This window comes from Podarcis melisellensis, assembly GCF_964234715.1.
Source record: "Podarcis melisellensis genome assembly, chromosome: 5".
Classification (NCBI taxonomy): Eukaryota; Metazoa; Chordata; class Lepidosauria; order Squamata; family Lacertidae; genus Podarcis; species Podarcis melisellensis.
The window spans coordinates 75470230-75487098 of record NC_138537.1 but is presented as its reverse complement, the minus strand read 5'-3'; the positions used below and the strand labels follow the sequence as shown (position 1 = coordinate 75487098).

Below are 16869 nucleotides of genomic sequence, written 5' to 3'. Positions count from 1 at the left end.
TAGCTGTTGCTGGCTCTGTTTTGCTCTAGTAAGCAAGCAGATTTCTGCCATCTTCTTAGGGTAGTATTTATTGGGGCAAATAAATGCAACTACTTAGAATATAAGCCAATAAAGAAAAAATGTTTAGGTCACAGCATATTAACTTTAATCTGATAGAATTAGCTAAAATTCTGCCGGAGCTGCTTGGTTCTGAATGTCCTCATGAACAGCACCCAAAGGTTTTCTTTATTGGTGACAAACCTTGTAAAAGCTCTGTCTGACAAGCCTAGTAAAACTCTCCATAAAACTCAAGACAGTGGAGCACATCACTCCTAAATTGTGTGTGCTTTGACTGTGCAGTGCCTACCTTATTTCATCAGATCTCTTGCCAGCATTGTCTTCTGGCCCTCATTTGGAGCCATGAAGCCAAATGTTTAAATAAATTTAGGTTTTGTTTGTTCCAAATCTCTCAAGTGGGAGGATTTTGATGGAAGGTCTTGACGGTAAGTGTATGGGATGGCAGAGGATGAGTTTGGGAGGCATGTTACTACGTTCTGAATCATGGTAGAAGCCCTGCTTCATCACACACAGAGACCCTGCCATGGCAACCTGCCACACACTGGTTTATGTTCGAGCGGCACTTTTCTATGAGTTGCAGATGTTTCTGGGATGCGCTCTCACTTTGACCATTTTACCCTATTGCTCTGCTTTATGCTGCACATTTCTGCCCTGCTGACCTTCTCAGCCCTGTTAAACTTTAGGCCTCGGAATCCAGATTGGCTTTGCTTTGCAGACCTTTGACCTGGCTAGAACAACATGTGTCGGACAGCAGCAGCATGCATTGGTTTAAATGCCTAAAGAGAACCTACAAGTATATGCACATGGGTTCTCTTCTGACATTTAAGCAAGTGCAACACGAGTTAGGTGAAGAGTCTTCTGTCTAGACAAAGCTTGCCTTTATGTGCATTTATTCCACCCAGATTCAAAATCTGTCAAGGTCTTTCACTGGGGCAGTGGCACACCTCAGGGTAGACAATTACATTTCTACACTGTATTAATTTATTAACAAACCTCTAACCCAAGCTATATCAGTTTGTTTTTTTTTTAAAGTGGGTTTTGGGGGTGGCTGTTGGGTTGTTATTTTTATTTTGATTATGTATTTTGTGGTTTTATATTTTGATTTTATTCTGTGAACTGCCCTGAGACCTCTAGGTATAGGGCAGTATATAAATTCAATAAATATCAATAAATATCAGTTGATCTCAGGGCAAGATACAGAAATCAAACCAAAAAACATGAAGCATAACCAATAATAGTCATGTTCAGCATAAAATCTTACATGCTGAGCACCAGCAAACATCACAAGCAAGTCAAATTCTAAGCTATTCTCACCATAGGCCAAATGCCTGAGTAAAAATCCAGGTTTTAATTTGGTGTGGAGGAGAGCCCTCTCCCACCTCACCATATCTTAACTTTAGGGCAGGGATATGTAGTGAGGGGTGCTCTCTTAAGTATCATGGTCCCAATCCATTCAGGGTTCTAAACATTATGACAAACACTGTGAAAGTGGGAAGGAAGCATATTGGCAGTCAGTTCAATTCCTTTAGGATTGGTGTTGAACTGCAAACTCACTTCCACCTTTTGCACTATCTGCAAGTTGCATGTCATTGTCAAGGGCAGCCCCAAGCAGAGTGTATTGCAGTAGTCTAACTGGGAGCTTATATGGAGCATGGACTGCGGTGGCCAAGCTATCTTTCTCCAGGAACAGTTGTAGCTGGTGGGCCAGCAAAAACCACCATGAACCACTGAAACTACTTGAACTCTGAGTGACGACCCTAGGAACAGTCTCAGACTGTGTGCCTGTTTCTCTAGGGGGAGGCAACTAGCTAAGTCTAGAGCAAGTCTGTTACTCAGTTCCCGAATATGCACTGCATGCTAGGAAAATGGATGTCCCATTCTTCACTCTATTGAACAACATATATGAGCTAAACACCAACCAACACTTTCTGGCTGAGGGCCCTCAACTATTTACCCTGAACCTGGGAGTCAACTGCAGTATCTCTTGCACACTTGAACTGGAAATATGTGTCACTTTAACATATAGCTGCTTCCCACAATGGAGACTAATTTCATCTTAATGGGACAATTTACCTATAAGTTCAGACGTCTTGCCATCATTGGAAGTCACCAGTGATGTGACCTGGAGGCAAGAAGAAGCACACAGTGTTGCACTGCTAGAATATGAGTAAGTTGTCCTAGACAGAATAAGGGTAATATACTGTTGTGAGCACAGATTTTCAAAATGACTCCTGCTCTATTATTAGTTGTGCTGTGTGATGCAGATCATCCATTACCCCTGAAATAATATATTTACCAGCTAAGGTGTAGGGTTTCTGTTATTACTGAAAAATAATTTCACAGCTCTGTGCTTCTGGGGTTTTTTAAATGTTATTTCTATTCACATTTTGTGTGTGCTTGCAGGACTGATTTACCTAAACTCAGTTTGTTCTTTTGAGTTTTTATATTTAAAATATGGGATGAAAGGATCTGAGGCAGCTGATGTTACTCCGTCTAAACCCAAAAAATAAAAAGCATTTATAGTACCATGGGGGATTGAAGTAGTTAAACACACATACTATGAGCTGAGTTACAAGTTCGTAGTTCAAACATAATCTTAGCCATGAAGTCATAGACTTCTGATTTGTCACTTTGGGAACAGTTTGCTGGACTAGATGGGCAGGCTCTTTTAATGTTCATTGAGTGCTCTTACATAAACCAATAGCTTCAGACCTTATTCACCCTGAGCTGTAATATGACCTACTTTACAGGTTTGTTGTAGATGTAAGGTTATTTTGAACTTCAGTCTGCAGAGCCAACAACAACAACAAAACATTCTTGACGTACAGTAGATATTAACAAGCTTGAGGTGCAGTACCCCGTAGACCAAAGGCGGAACAGAAGTCTCCCAGTGCCACTGATTGGGTTTGTCTTTTCAGAAAGGCCCAGAGCCAATAAAAAATGGTGGCAATCTAATAAGATGATCTAGGAGGAAACCATGGTCAATGGTACTGAAAGTTGCCAAGAGGTCCAGAAGAACAAGCAGGGTTACATTCAACCCATCCATTCCCTGGTGTAGTCATCCACCAGGGTGATCAAGGCTGTTTCCATCCAATAGCCAGGCCAGAAACCAGATTGCAATGGATCTAAGTAATTACTTTCCTTTAAGACTGTCTGGAATTGAAATGCCACCACTCTTTCAACGTTACTGAAGAATGAAATATTTGATACCGGGCAGTAATTGCTGCCCTTTTCAAAAGCGCCAGCACAGCCTTTTGCCGATGTTCTGCTCTTCTCCTTGACTTCAGCATTGCAAAATTGCACTATGCAGGGATTTGGAAGGAGTGATGTTTCAACAGCACTAGGGGGTCATATCTGTATTAGTCACTACTATGGCTACTGCCTGCCCAAGCAGTTCCTGATGTTTATAAGAGCAGTCTGTTAGTTTGATCTTGACTGCTGTAGTCCATTCTAAATATCTCTTAAGGAATAGGGAAAGAATATATTTCTCCTACTCCACCATGTTAGATCTTAGTTAACATTAGAAGTAATATTGCTGTATGTACAGCCCCTCTGAGAACCTTTAATCAAAGTCAATAGTCCATGGATTGATTCTGGAGATAATTCTGGGGTCTTTGGAATGTATGTTGCTACAGTGGAACCTTGGTTCTCAAACGGCTTAGTTGACAAACGAATCGGATCCCGAACACCGAAAACCTGGAAGTAAGTGTTTTGGTTTTCAAACATTTTTCAGAAGCCGAACGTCTAATGCAGCTAGAGTGCTTGAGTGCAGGAAGCTCCTGTAGCCAATTGGAAGCCACGCCTTGGTTTTTGAACGTTTTGGAATTTGAACAAATGACAGCATCATCTTTGAGGTCCAGCCCACTGGCGGAGGAAGCGGAGTGCGGGGGGAGTGCACCGCCCCCTGCAGGGCGATCCCCAGGGTGCCATTTCAGCTGCCCCCCCCTGCCTGCACTGGGCGCCCTGCCCCCGCAGGCGGTGCCCCCCACCCCAGGATGCACCCCTTGCCCCTGCAGGCAGCGTGCCATGCCTCCGGGACCCACACCCTGCCCCCACCTGCTCTCCACCCCCGGTGCTGGAGCATGAAGCTCTGCCACTGGTCCAGCCATGTGGACGTGCCTTTCAAAGTGCTTTGGAAATAAGTGAAGGAGAAATGTGGTTTGATACGGGATGATAACAGGAAAAGAACAGGAATGGAATTTGTGCGAATAAACCAATGACTGTCAGTCTGCTCTCAGAAACAGAAGCCAAGTCATTTTTGTCAATCAGGGGTTGGTGGGGGTTTTTTTGCCTAAGGGACTCGGTTGAGATTGAATTTGTGTTCTGTGATTACTAGAAATCTTTTGTTACTCTCAGAAGGATGTTGATTCTGTGTGTGGGGGGTTTATGCAAGTAACTGAAGGACACTTGTTACTTGAACGATATGAACAACAGAGACAGAGAGAAATTGTTCAGGGAGTTATAACTGTGTGTAAAAGAGCAAAATGAAGAAAAAAGAAATGAAAACTGAGTATTGGTGAAAATTCCCTGACAGGGTGATCCATTAAATAGTGAAAGAGTTGCTGAAAGAAATGACGGTAAGTCTTGTCACTTGAGTCTTTTAAAAACTAGAATGGACAAAGTAGCAGAAAATAGCTGTATTAAAAAAAGGAGAAACCTCACTGTCATATGAGATGGACTGAATCTATTTGAATGGCTCTTTTGTTTTTGCTCTTCTTTTTTCTTTTGCCCCCCCCCCTTTTATGAAGAAACCTTACAATACAAATTACAGAGTGCAAACAGTACATAATTTTTCTTTTGTTTCAAATAAAAGAAAAGAAGACGCTTTTCAGTCTGCAAATGCTGATCCCATAAGTATGTCAACCACAAACTTCATCTATTTCTGACTTGGACGATTTTTAATTATTCCAAACTGTAACATACTTTTGGGGGTAGAGGGGGACTCGTTGTTTTATTTTTATGTAGGATAAGAAAGAAAGCCTTTTGACACAACAAAATCTGTTTCTGCTTTTTCTAGCCCTTTGGTCACAAAAACCTGATGGAGAAGCTTCTCTGCTACTGCTAGTTTCCAAAGCCTGCTGTGCCATCAATCTCTCCAATTTTGTGATTTTCCTAGAACACAGCTTAGAAAAGGGAAAGAGTTGGGAGGGACTGGTCCAGGAGAATGAACAGTAAAGGGTAAGACCAGAAGGAAGGTGTCTAAGAAGAAAAGAACAACTTGGAAGGGGAATAGCTGAAGTAAGGAAGGTTGATGCTCATGAATATTGGTTTGAAACACTGGACCAAATTTTTGCCTAAAGCTTTCTCATTTCCTAGGTCATTTTAAAGCTCGCTTTACAAGCGTTTGTGTGCAAAACTGCTTCCAAAAGAAATTGACTTTTTTGCAGGATCAAAAGTATGGGGTAGCAACTCCTTGATAGGATGTCATCTAACTTCCCCACAAACAAATCAGAATGAATGGTCAATAAGCATCCAGCATCATATAACCTTCCCACAAACTTCGTACAAATGAGGCAGGATGAGTTCTGTTTTGGCTCGACTCTGTCTCTTTGAGCTTTAAGTATATAGTAGAATTTCGTAACACCTTACTATGTGAATAGACATGGCTCTAAGTCTCTCCAGAAAATTCTGCCTCTGGAAGAGTGGCATGTGTTTCAGTTACCTCCATCTGCTACAGTCTTGGCAGATGACAGTTGTGTCCACTCATGGAGTGTGCTTGGCAACTGAAAGTCTTGGGATACTCAGCCTGAGAACACATTATTCAAGCAATGGCATCTGGCAATCAGCTTGCTTTCCTAGTTTGTGTCTCTCCCCATTGTCCTCCTGTCTAACTCGATACCTAGCCTTGCTGACTATTCTGAACCTGCCATAGGTATGATACTGGTCATTCTCCTGCTGAGCTGCCTTATTCTCCTGAAAGATGTTTCTTTTTGATTAAAGGAACAGAAAGTTTGAAAGAGCAACTTCCCAAAAAAGAAAGAAAGAAATTGATCCTGATCTATTGAACTTGCTCAGCAGTAGAACGTTCCAAGTTGTAGGCAGGTTCCCCCCTTTTCACCATTATATCCTCTTTGTTCCTGACTGCCGGGTGAGGTTGACAGTTCACCATACCAGTAATTTGCTCCTGGATTTCCAAGTCCCCTTTTAACCTAGTTTGGAATGGACCCTGTATGGGGTTGACCTACACACATACACTTGATTTTGATTTGATTTCCCTTCCTTCCTCAGCACTTTCTGACTCGGAGCTTAATGTGTGAAGTGGCTCCAGTGACGAGCATCAATTTTAGGCCACACTGGATGATACCCAAACTTCTCTGAAGTGTTTGATCTGGGATTATTCATTAATGTGCGAATCATCCCATAGTGCAAGATTATACAAGTATATTCTGAAGGAAACCCCAGTGTTCAGCGGGGTGTATTCCCAGGCAAGGAAGTATAGGATTGCAGCCTTAATGCATCAGTGAAGGCCCTTTGCATGTAACCTTCACTGGATGGCGGCTGTTCTAACAAATCTCTTTTCTCAGGGCTATTTTTTCAGCCAGAACTCACTCAGTTCTGGGACCTCTCAGGTGGGCACCATTGCCATTATATGAAAACAAGGGATGAATTCATGGTGAGTTCCTGCACCTCCTTTTCCTAGCTGCAGTTTGACATATGAAAGGGAGCTTCTTGTGGCAATGTTGACCAAGTTTCCAAACAAGGTGATGCTGGCATGGTGAGGAGCTACATTGGAGGGTTCCTTCCATGAATACTAGGTCTTCATTCTGACATCACTTGCTGAACATGTTACACCACCAGAGCTCCTGAAAAGATACTCAAAGAACATGGATTATAATGAAGATGGACAATATCACCAATTCTTTCAGGATGTATTATGCAAAAGTAGTAAGAAGCACTTTTGTATGTGTCTAGTAAAAGGTACCTGGGTCTTGCAGTGGAGATGGTTTTCTCGCTGTTCTTATGTGCATATTTAGAAATGTATTGAAAGTAGCAAAGGGGCTTCTCCATTGTGGCATCCTGACTTTGGAACTTCCTCCCCCTTGAAATCAACCTATATTTCAGGCACTTTTAGGCACCAGGTTAAAACCTGCCTTTCTGCTCAGATTTCTAAGCTTTCACTTGAGGTGGTTTTAACGGCCGTTTCTACTCTTGCATTTTTAGTGCATTGTGTTTGGTTTTGTGAAATGTTATTTTTACCTGCTCATAGATCTCCAGATGTGGGGCAGGAAACAAATTGTCTGAATAAAATAAAGTATTCCTTCTCCCAAGTGTGTAATGAGGAAAAATCAGCAGTGCTGCACAACTCAGTAAACCCAAATCAAAAGTGGTGACCTTGTTTTTATTTTCTCCTTAGCACTCCTTTTCTACCAATCGAGGCACACTGCTTCTGAGATAATTCTTCAGTTTCCTCTTTTCTCATGTCTTGAGACCACCTGGGCAGGGCTTGCATAGTGGTTCAGGAATTTACATGAATTCCTTGTTATTGTTCACCTCCATGTGCAGTGGGTGTTCGCAGCAAATTGAGATTTGTGGTGGTGCTTGAAGTAACAAATGTGAGCAAGTTTCCCCCTTTCCTCCTTCACCTTCACAGCCTTTCCATTTTTGGCAGCAAAAGTGTGATGCTGTAAATATCTTCTCTGACACCAGAAGAGAGTTGTGTGAGGGAAACATGTTCACTTCTATGAGTCCATAACGGATGGGGCCCCTGAAAGGGATTTGAAGTGACAGCAATGTGGAATTCTGAATGTCATGTTTAAAGGAGGAAAGGTAGCTGGAAAGGTTCTTGCTGTATCTAAAGCATGGGAGGGAAGTGGGGGAAATTAGTTTGACCCTGATCTGGAAACACATTTGTGGTGGTTTTGTTTTCCTTCTGTGCAGTGAACTGCAAAGTTTGAAGGGGCCTTTCCGTGTGGAGTGATTTTAGTAAGTCGCTGGTGGAAGATGCAGAGTTTGAGTGATGTGTATTCATGTATATTTTCATGTATTCATGAAAATATACATGAAAATATTTTCATGTATATTTTGAATTCATGTATATTTTCTAAACTTTTTTTTGAACAGTTCTTGTTTTAAGGCTGTCATGATTTTTACTGATTGGTTATTAAGCTTAAAATACTCAGTTCTGTAATTATAAATATTTTAAATTGTAGATTTCCCTGACAAAGGATCAGAGTGGTCTGAAATGTGATGGGAAATAGTGTATACTATTTTTCCTACCCTGTGCTTTTTGCTCATTTTCTCAATCTGAAATTTATTTGGTCCCCAATTTTCTGCTTAGTTTTCCTACCTATAAGCAGCTGCTTACAGCCGTGCTTCTTGTGTTGGTGTAATATAGCTGCAACTCTATGCATTGCCAATAACGACGTCAAAGGCACCCGCCTTTTCTACTATTTGATTTTTGGATTCCCTGCCCGTCACTTCTTGTCACCATTTGGATCTCTGGAATGTTCTATTTTCCACTAACATCTGCCACCTCCATTCTACCTGCCCATCTAAACATATGAAAATACTTGTGCTTCAGGCATATGAGAGAGAAGTGGATTCTGCCTTAAAGAGAACATGCACATTAACAAGGAACAAAAAACCTAGAGTGAGAGCACACATACTAAATACCATAAACCAGGAATGGGGAACCTGTAGGCCTCTGGATGTTGTTGGACTCCAACCCCTATGAGCCTCAGCTATCAGGACCAATGGTCAGCGACTGTGGAAACTGTTGTCCCCCAACATCTCGTGAGCCACAGATTTCCCATCCCTGCTGCAAACAGTGAGGGAACTGGGAAATAGGCAAGCTGTCTGTGTCCTCAAACAGCAGTTTTTTGGCAAGGATATATATATATATATATATATATCCATCTTTCAAAATAGAAGATGTTCAGAATGAACAGTCTTCAAAATAAAGAATTTTTGAAAAGGCACCACATGTTATATATACATCAAGAAGGAATTGTCTGGTAAATACCTAGGGAAGGGGAATATAGCAATGCAGGAACTGTGGCAGATAGAACATGAAGTCAGTCCTAGAGCTTTCTATAGAGAGAAGGAGAAAGTGTATTCTTGGAAAAAGATGCTGTGACTTCCCTCTCTGCAGAACTATAATAGAACAGTTCAAACCTCAGAGTATGTGTAGTGCATTTCACGCTGGCTACTAAAACTCAACTCTACAATGAATTACTAATATGAAGTGTGGGTGTGAAATGGAATTCATCAGGGAGCGGAAGGAATCCGGTCTCTCACTTTCGGTACATTAAACAAAATGGTATAGTTTCACCTTCTATGCGTAAAACCTGCTTTTAAGTGAGCTACAGAACCCCGATGAGAAGCTCAGTATAAAAGGAGAACGGGGAGTCCAACTAAATGACAAATACTTGCTTGAACGTTGGCTTTTGAAATGTGGTATGAAGAGACAAAAACTGGAGTTGGGTAGAATAATGAGCTGCAGACTCAAATCCCCTGAGGTTAAACTTTGGCTATTTTTGCAGCTCCGTTGGCACTCTGATTTGAATCTCCTAGAGCTACCTTCTCAGATTTAGTGATATTGGTGCAATAGCATCAAAAGTGTAGGGCAATCAGAGTTTCCTGCCCTTGCTATAATTTGGGCATGGGTGCAAAAATGGGCCTGTAAGGCCAAGTCACAATTCAGAGCTCTTAAAATAATCATATTTAATCTGCCATCAGTTTTGTCTTTGTAATTTTTAGACATGCTTTCAAGGTGTTTGAGGCAAACTCAGATATCAGCTTGCTTGGAGAGTGACTGAGGTTAAAAAGAGAGAGAGAGAGAGACGTGTGCATCAAGGCCCAGGTGCATACCCCCAGGAATAATAAAAACACATTGACACAGAATTTTAGTTTAAAGGTTAATGGGCAAAATTTAGGCCATGACTTTATTGATTACAGAAATGTGAGTGGTATTGGCTTAGGCATTGGCAATAACTATAACTGACTCCTGCCCGCCTTGCAGGAAGTCTGAAAGGGTAAACCACCAACAGAGGGAGCTCCGTCGATGAAGCTCACCCCGGGGTTCACGTTGGGTCCTGGCATGGCCCTAGCCCCTCAAGCAGACTTTGGATGAGATCCAGACCCACAGATTCCTCTAATGGAATATCTTTGTACCTGGAGGGGCAGGTGGTGGCCACACCTCCCCTCCCCCACATCACAATAAGCCAATGCCTAACCACCTAACCTTACAAAGTTGTGATGATTGCTAAGAGGTAGGCGAAAACCAAATGGCCAGTGCCAATTTGCCAAATGGAAAAAAAATCCTACCCGGCCCCTGTTCCAAAACAGGCAGCCAATCGGTGTCCAGAGCAAGGCCAAAGTGGACACTTAAAACTAGGGTGGGTGGGTGTTCAGTGGCATGAAGCTAGATGAAGCCTTTTAAAGGCCCCCACAATCACGCCACCACTCTCTAATTGGCCAACAGGCCAGTGGCGCAATTGCGGGGCCACTGTGGGTTCAGGATCATCCCCCTCCCCTTCGCCTGGGTTTGTGGGGGGGCATGGCCCACGCGCAACACAGACACTCAGAAAGTAGGATCCGATTTGTAGATTTATGTGGGCTCTGTGTCAGCAGCCTAACCGGGTCAAGAATGAACATTTTGCATTGAATTCATCTGGGGAAGCAAATACAGAGATATGGGATTCTGGCTATGGAGAGATGCCAGGTATTGAACTCAGAGGATAGTAATCTCAGTTGACTTACTGAAGAGTCTTACTCAGAGTCAACCCATTGAAAGTAAAGAACATGACTAAGTTAGGTCCATTAATTTCAAGGGGTTTATTCTAGTAAAACCCAGAATTTCTACATATAATGCATGTGCTCTACCAGAGTGCTGATTCCTTCTGTATCTTGCTGTTGTTTGTGGAAACCATAGCAAAATAGGTAATCAACAATTATTTACATGATGGACTTGCCATTGCTTTAAATATGAATCAGTTCCATGCTTGGTTTTGCCTACCCCACTATACCCTTAAACATACTGGGGATTCTTTGACGATTTAATCATATCTATATTACATTTTGTCCCTGTTTTCAGGTCTCCAACCTCTATCTCTATGATAGTGTGCTTATGTTAGCCAACGCCTTCCACAGAAAGCTGGAGGACAGGAAATGGCACAGCATGGCAAGCCTGAACTGCATGAGGAAATCAACCAAGCCTTGGAACGGAGGCCGCTCCATGCTGGAAACGATTAAGAAGGTAAGAATAGGAAAATGGAAACCCAGCAGGCAGACTGAGCAGGCAAGCTTCCTTACCAAGGAATCCATGTTGCTTTGGCATGGCAGGATCAGGAGGAAAACGGAGGGTGAGCTGGGGAACACATTGGCCAGGATTCAGGGAGAATAGAATAGAAATACTTTATTGTCACTGTACTACTTGTTTACAGTGAGATTAAACGAGCCCCCTCCCCCCCCACAATCTCTCAGTCCTTGTTACACTGTTGTACGACCACCAAACCCGAACGTCAGTTGTAATGTTGCTGTCTTCAATTCAGCAGCCTCACGGCCTACGGGTAGAAACTGTTCTTTAACTTGTTGGTGTGGCTTTTCATGCTTCTGTATCTCCTGCACAAGAGCAGGAGATTAAAAAGGTGCTGGCCAGGGTGTGAGTCATCCCTGAGAATGTTCCTTGCTCTTCTGAGGCAAAGATCAAGGCAGATGAAGGGAAGAATTTGCAAGAGGTTTTGTGAATGCCGACATAGACCTATCTGGGCTTTGTATCGCCTCTGCCCTGCCCCACCCACCAGTCCCCTTCTTTCCCAATATAAAATGAAACAAACAAAACAAAAGCCTTGTGGAAGGAGGAGGAAATAACAAGTGGCGAAGGCCCTTACGTGGCATGAGAAGGGCCTGTGTCCCATGATGCCTGGCAGAAAATATTGCATAGTGTAGCATTGGCTGCTGCCATAAGCTTTCTCATTGATTGCAAATGACATTGGAGTGGCCATTTGCTGCTGGGGATAATGGGATTTAGCAGCCAGATGTCCCCTTTCATGATTGGAGCCCTCTACCCCCAAAGGGACGCGGATGGCACTGTGGGTTAAACCACAGAGCCTAGGACTTTGCTGATCAGAAGGTTGGCGATTCAAATCCCCACAACAGGGTGAGCTCCTGTTGCTCAGTTCCAGCTCCTGCCAACCTAGCAGTTCGAAAGCACGTCAAAGTGCAAGTAGATAAATAGGTACCGCTCCGGCAGGAAGGTAAACAGCGTTTCCGTGCACTGCTCTGGTTCGCCAGAAGCGGCTTAGTCATGCTGGCCACATGACCCAGAAGCTGTACGCTGGCTCCCTTGGCCAATAAAGCGAGATGAGCACCACAGCCCCAGAGTCGGCCACGACAGGACCTAATGGTCAGGGGTCCCTTTACTTTTACCTTACCCCCTTCTACTTAGCTGAGGTAAGTTATTTTTCTTTGGAGAAGGGGAAACTGGGAGGATAAGCGGTAGGGTAAGAACCCCAGTTGGAGGCAGCCTGCTGTGCCCTGCTTGAATTTAGCTTCCTAGCTTTGAATAGTCATGCCATTCTTACTTGCAACTCTAGGCATAAAGAATGAGAACAGTGGTTTTGTGTTCTAGGTTGTGGTCAGTCCCCAACATTATCCAGACATGCCAAGTATGGCTTATATCTCCACAAGGCCCCAGCAGAATTCTGTTTTAGATCCAAATAAAATATTTTTTTGCTCTTTTGGCAGTTCTAGTGTGTGTTAAATCTCCCACAGGTGCTTATGAGTATTAAATGGTCTTTGCCATCATTCTCTAGTTTCTTTACAGAATGGGTTCCTTGAAAAAAAAAGGATTATTATTTTTCATTGATTTTGATTAAGATCATACAATGTACAATTTACATAAAAATCTATTTATTTTAGAAAATGAGTTCTATTTTTAGAAAATGGGTTCTTGTGTTTGTAGACTATTATGAGCATTTGTGGTGCTTCTGATACATGATGCTACTTTCAGTTTCATTATACTACTTTTGTGATCTATATAATAAATGTCCTAAAACTGATGACCTTGTTTCCTTAGGGTCACATCACTGGTCTCACAGGTGTTATGGAGTTCAGAGAAGATGGTGCCAACCCCTACGTCCAGTTTGAAATCCTTGGAACCAGCTACAGTGAAACATTCGGGAAAGATGTGCGGAGGGTAACAATGTTTTCTCTTTTTTCTGCTTTTCTGTTCACACAGAAGGAGAGTTACATTCTAATTCCCTAGGGATAATGCTACCATTTTAGAACAACTGGTGGAACTGATCTTGCTCACAGCACTAAAGTCGTTAGCTGTGGAAATAATATTTTCTAATTTCTCACACACCTAAGCCTTGAAAGATAACAATTTCAGGCTGTCAGGATGGAGTCCAGAAAATTGTTCTCAAATGTGCTATATTCCTTAAAATATTCCAACACTGAGACAGTGAGCGTAATTGTGAAAATGTTAAGCTCTACTTGTAGGTATTTCCAGGTGAATTATAGTATAATTGGTACAACTAAGACCTGTCCTACTTGGGAAACAAAATGTGATATTTTATTTCTAGTCCCTGTAAAATATTTCAATGCAGAGACAGGGTGTTATACTGAAAGAAAGATATGACTATGTAGAAGAGGGGAAAAATTTTTTTATTTCTGTTCCCCAAGGCAGCTTACATTTTCTTAAAAATCAAATACAATTAGAGTGGGGCTCTTGCATTTCAGCTGTTTAACATTAGCCTGTGTTACCTTTTTTAAAAAGAACCACCTTGACCAGGGCAAAAATTTATTTGAAACACAGCAATTTGGGATGTTTCAGGGAGAAATCACAGGTAGGCAAAGGATTTCACACTCTCAAAACCTCTCTTCTACCCTGTAAAACTGTCTTTTCCCAAGGGTCCTCTGCAACAGAGATGCAACCATCTATCATTGCATATATCCACAGTGTAACATGTAGGTTGGGGTCTTAGAATGAAATGCATAAGTAGGTGAAGCCTGATAGAGATTCAAGCAATAGAATGATTTGTCAATCTGCTTGGAACCTGAGTGTAACTTTCTCATTGTGTATGTAGCTGTCTGACTTGTCGCATTTTAGTTTTGAGAGATCCATACAGAGTTAGGCTCCTGCTGTTGGGGGGAAATCGGTGCCTTCTGGGATCTAGAGCTACTGAAATGAAAAGCTGCTATGTGAAAGCAAAATGAATTAATCAATAATTAGTGGGAAAGGTGTGAGAGGATGGAGTCTGTGGTTTAGTTGTCGTGTGACGAAAGTATATCTCAAGAAAAACCGTGCCAGAAAACCAAAGACTCAGCAGTTAATTGAACTTGTGCTGATGGGTTTTTGAATGAGGACATTGTGAGAAGGAGAAGTTGGGAGACTGATGGAAAGGGAGGAGAGGAAGATAAATTAAGGTCCTGAATTCAAGTAAAGTTTAAGGGTGAATTGAGGCAAAGCCAGTTGCCTTTTTTTCACTGAAAATTTTCATGGTTCTCTTTATTTTCACTGTGATTGTTGTTCCCACCCCTTTATTCTCCAAAGTGCCTATATCTCCATCTGCTCTTCCACCCACCCCCAGTAAAGGAAAATAAAATGGCTATGTGCTGTGTTGGTGTTGACCTTTAAAGCCCTAAATGGCCTCAGCCCAGTATACCTGAAGGAGTGTCTCCACCCCCATCATTCTGCCCGGACACAGGTCCAGCGCCGAGGGCCTTCTGGCGGTTCCCTCACTGAGAGAAGCTAAGCTACAGGGAACCAGGCCAGAGGGCCTTCTCGGTAGTGGCGCCCACCCTGTGGAACGCCTTCCCATCAGAGGTCAAAGAGATAAACAACGACCAGACTTTTAGAAGACCTCTTTAGGCAGCCCTGTTCAGGGAAGTTTTTAATGTGTGGCATTTTAATGTATTTTTAATATTTGTTGGAAGCTGCCCAGAGTGGCTGGGGAAACCCGGCCGGATGGGCAGGGTACAAATAATAAATTACTATTACTATTCAGGTGCGACTCAAATTAGGCTGGACACAGTCCACTTGTGGGTTCCAACCAACCAGTTGAGACCAATGCTTTATAATACGTCTTGGTTCGGTTCTAAAGTCAGCAGGTAAGCTGAAAATCATGTATAGTCAAAATAATATTCAATTGACCCCAAAGTGCACTCTTGAACTTTGGGCTCAGGGAAGTCTTCCAGCTCACTCACTCTTCCTCATCTGGCTGGGGGCACTGCTACATGCCGACAGTGCCCCCTCAGTCCCTGTGCCTTCTTGGGGCCAGTGAGCAGGAACTGCGGGGATCGATGAAGTGAGAGAAGGGCTTTCCTGCCTTCTTCTCTGGCTGGTGGAGCTCTGGTACATGTTGGCTACTAGCTAGCTGTCATGGGGCAAGGAGAACTGTTATGTACTGAGTTGAATAGGATCCAAAATCCAGCAGTCTGATTGGTCCTAGAACAATAGAATTCAGAATGCAGCAGTCGGATTGGTCCTAGAACAATAGGATCTAGAATGCAGCAGTCTGAATGGTCCACTGGAGCCACCCAACCCAGCTCCAGGTGGAAAGGAATCCGCAACCTGATTGGCCTACAGGAGAATCCTGGAATTAGCCAATTAAGTGGGGCCCATTGTGTAAATAATGTATATAAAGCAGACATTCTGGGGGAACTTCCATTCCTTCTCACCACAATGAGCTGAATAAAGAGCATGAAATCCACTCTCAACTCTGAGTATATTTCAAGAACCTTGGGTTCTCCTTCTCCATCTCTTTGCTGCCTCTCCACTGGCAAGTGACCAGCAGAAAGAACCTTCCAAAAGGGGGAATAATCCAGGAAAGGATTTAAAAAAAAGTAGGAGGAAGAAGGTAGGCAGATAGAGGCAATGTCAAGCAGGTCCCGTTGAGGCAGAATGAAAAGGTTGGAATGGATCCTTCAACTGGCAAATGAGATCAGAGGGCAGGGCGACTGGTGCCACTGCCCTGAGTGCCAGGCCTAGGGAGCACTGCAGGGTGTCACAACTATGATGTAGTGAATTCAGCAGAATGGAAGGCAAGAGGTGGGGGGGGGCACCAAATTTTGGTCTCACACAGGGTGCCATTGAAGTCTGAAAACCAAAGTCCACCCCAATGGGATCCTATAAGAGGGAAGGAGGAACAAGGGAAGCGAAAGGGTTCCTTGACACTTTTGTGGGAGCTGCTGCTAAATTCGTATAGTTGAATTTACATAAATTAAATGTGTGTATGATGCAGCTCCATTGTACACATTTCTACTAGTTTCGTTTCACAACATTGTGCTTTCTTTTCATTTTTCAAGCAAGCCTTATCAGTTGTTTCTCAAGGTATTCAGAACGGAGGCAAAACTGCCATCTCACACACATGCCGTATTTTACAAGAAACATTCTGTTTCCAGTGATAACATTTATCATTGGATATTCATTTGTGTCATTTCAAACACTTTTTTTTTTAAAAAAGCTTCATTTTCTTTAAATATCATCTGTTTCTTAGAATCAGCTTTACTGTTTCCCTTAGCACTTTCCCAAGCAGATTGCAGAAATCACTTCTGGTAGTGTTTGTGATTTTGCTTGGTTGGGGTTGAAGTCTTGCTTTTTGATGCTTTTCATTCCTGTTACTATTTTAAACAAAATCTTGCCACTGGTGAAACAGCTGGTTTTAAAAACAAGACATAATGTTTTTGCCATATGCCATGTAAAACTGGATATAATTCTTTTCAGAAACTTGAAGATAATACAATACAGTGGTACCTCAGGTTACATGTGCGTCAGGTTACATACGCTTCAGGTTACAGACTCCGCTAACCCAGAAATATTACCTCGGGTTAAGAACTTTGCTTCAGGATGAGAACAGAAATTGTGCT

The 16869-nt window shown here is 42.6% G+C and overlaps 1 protein-coding gene across 6 annotated transcripts in view; it reads left to right on the top strand.

The window, feature by feature from the left end:
• GRID1 (glutamate ionotropic receptor delta type subunit 1) overlaps positions 1–16869 on the top strand; it is a 700182-nt gene that overhangs the window by 561462 nt on the left and 121851 nt on the right. For 5 of the 6 annotated variants that reach the window (XM_081913538.1, XM_081913536.1, XM_081913539.1 and 2 more), the window contains exons 7-8: positions 11093–11254; positions 13076–13195. In XM_081913538.1, the coding sequence (XP_081769664.1) occupies positions 11093–11254; positions 13076–13195 (282 nt within the window). The remainder of the gene's footprint in view (positions 1–11092; positions 11255–13075; positions 13196–16869) is intronic. The other variant, XM_081913537.1, reaches the window with a different exon arrangement.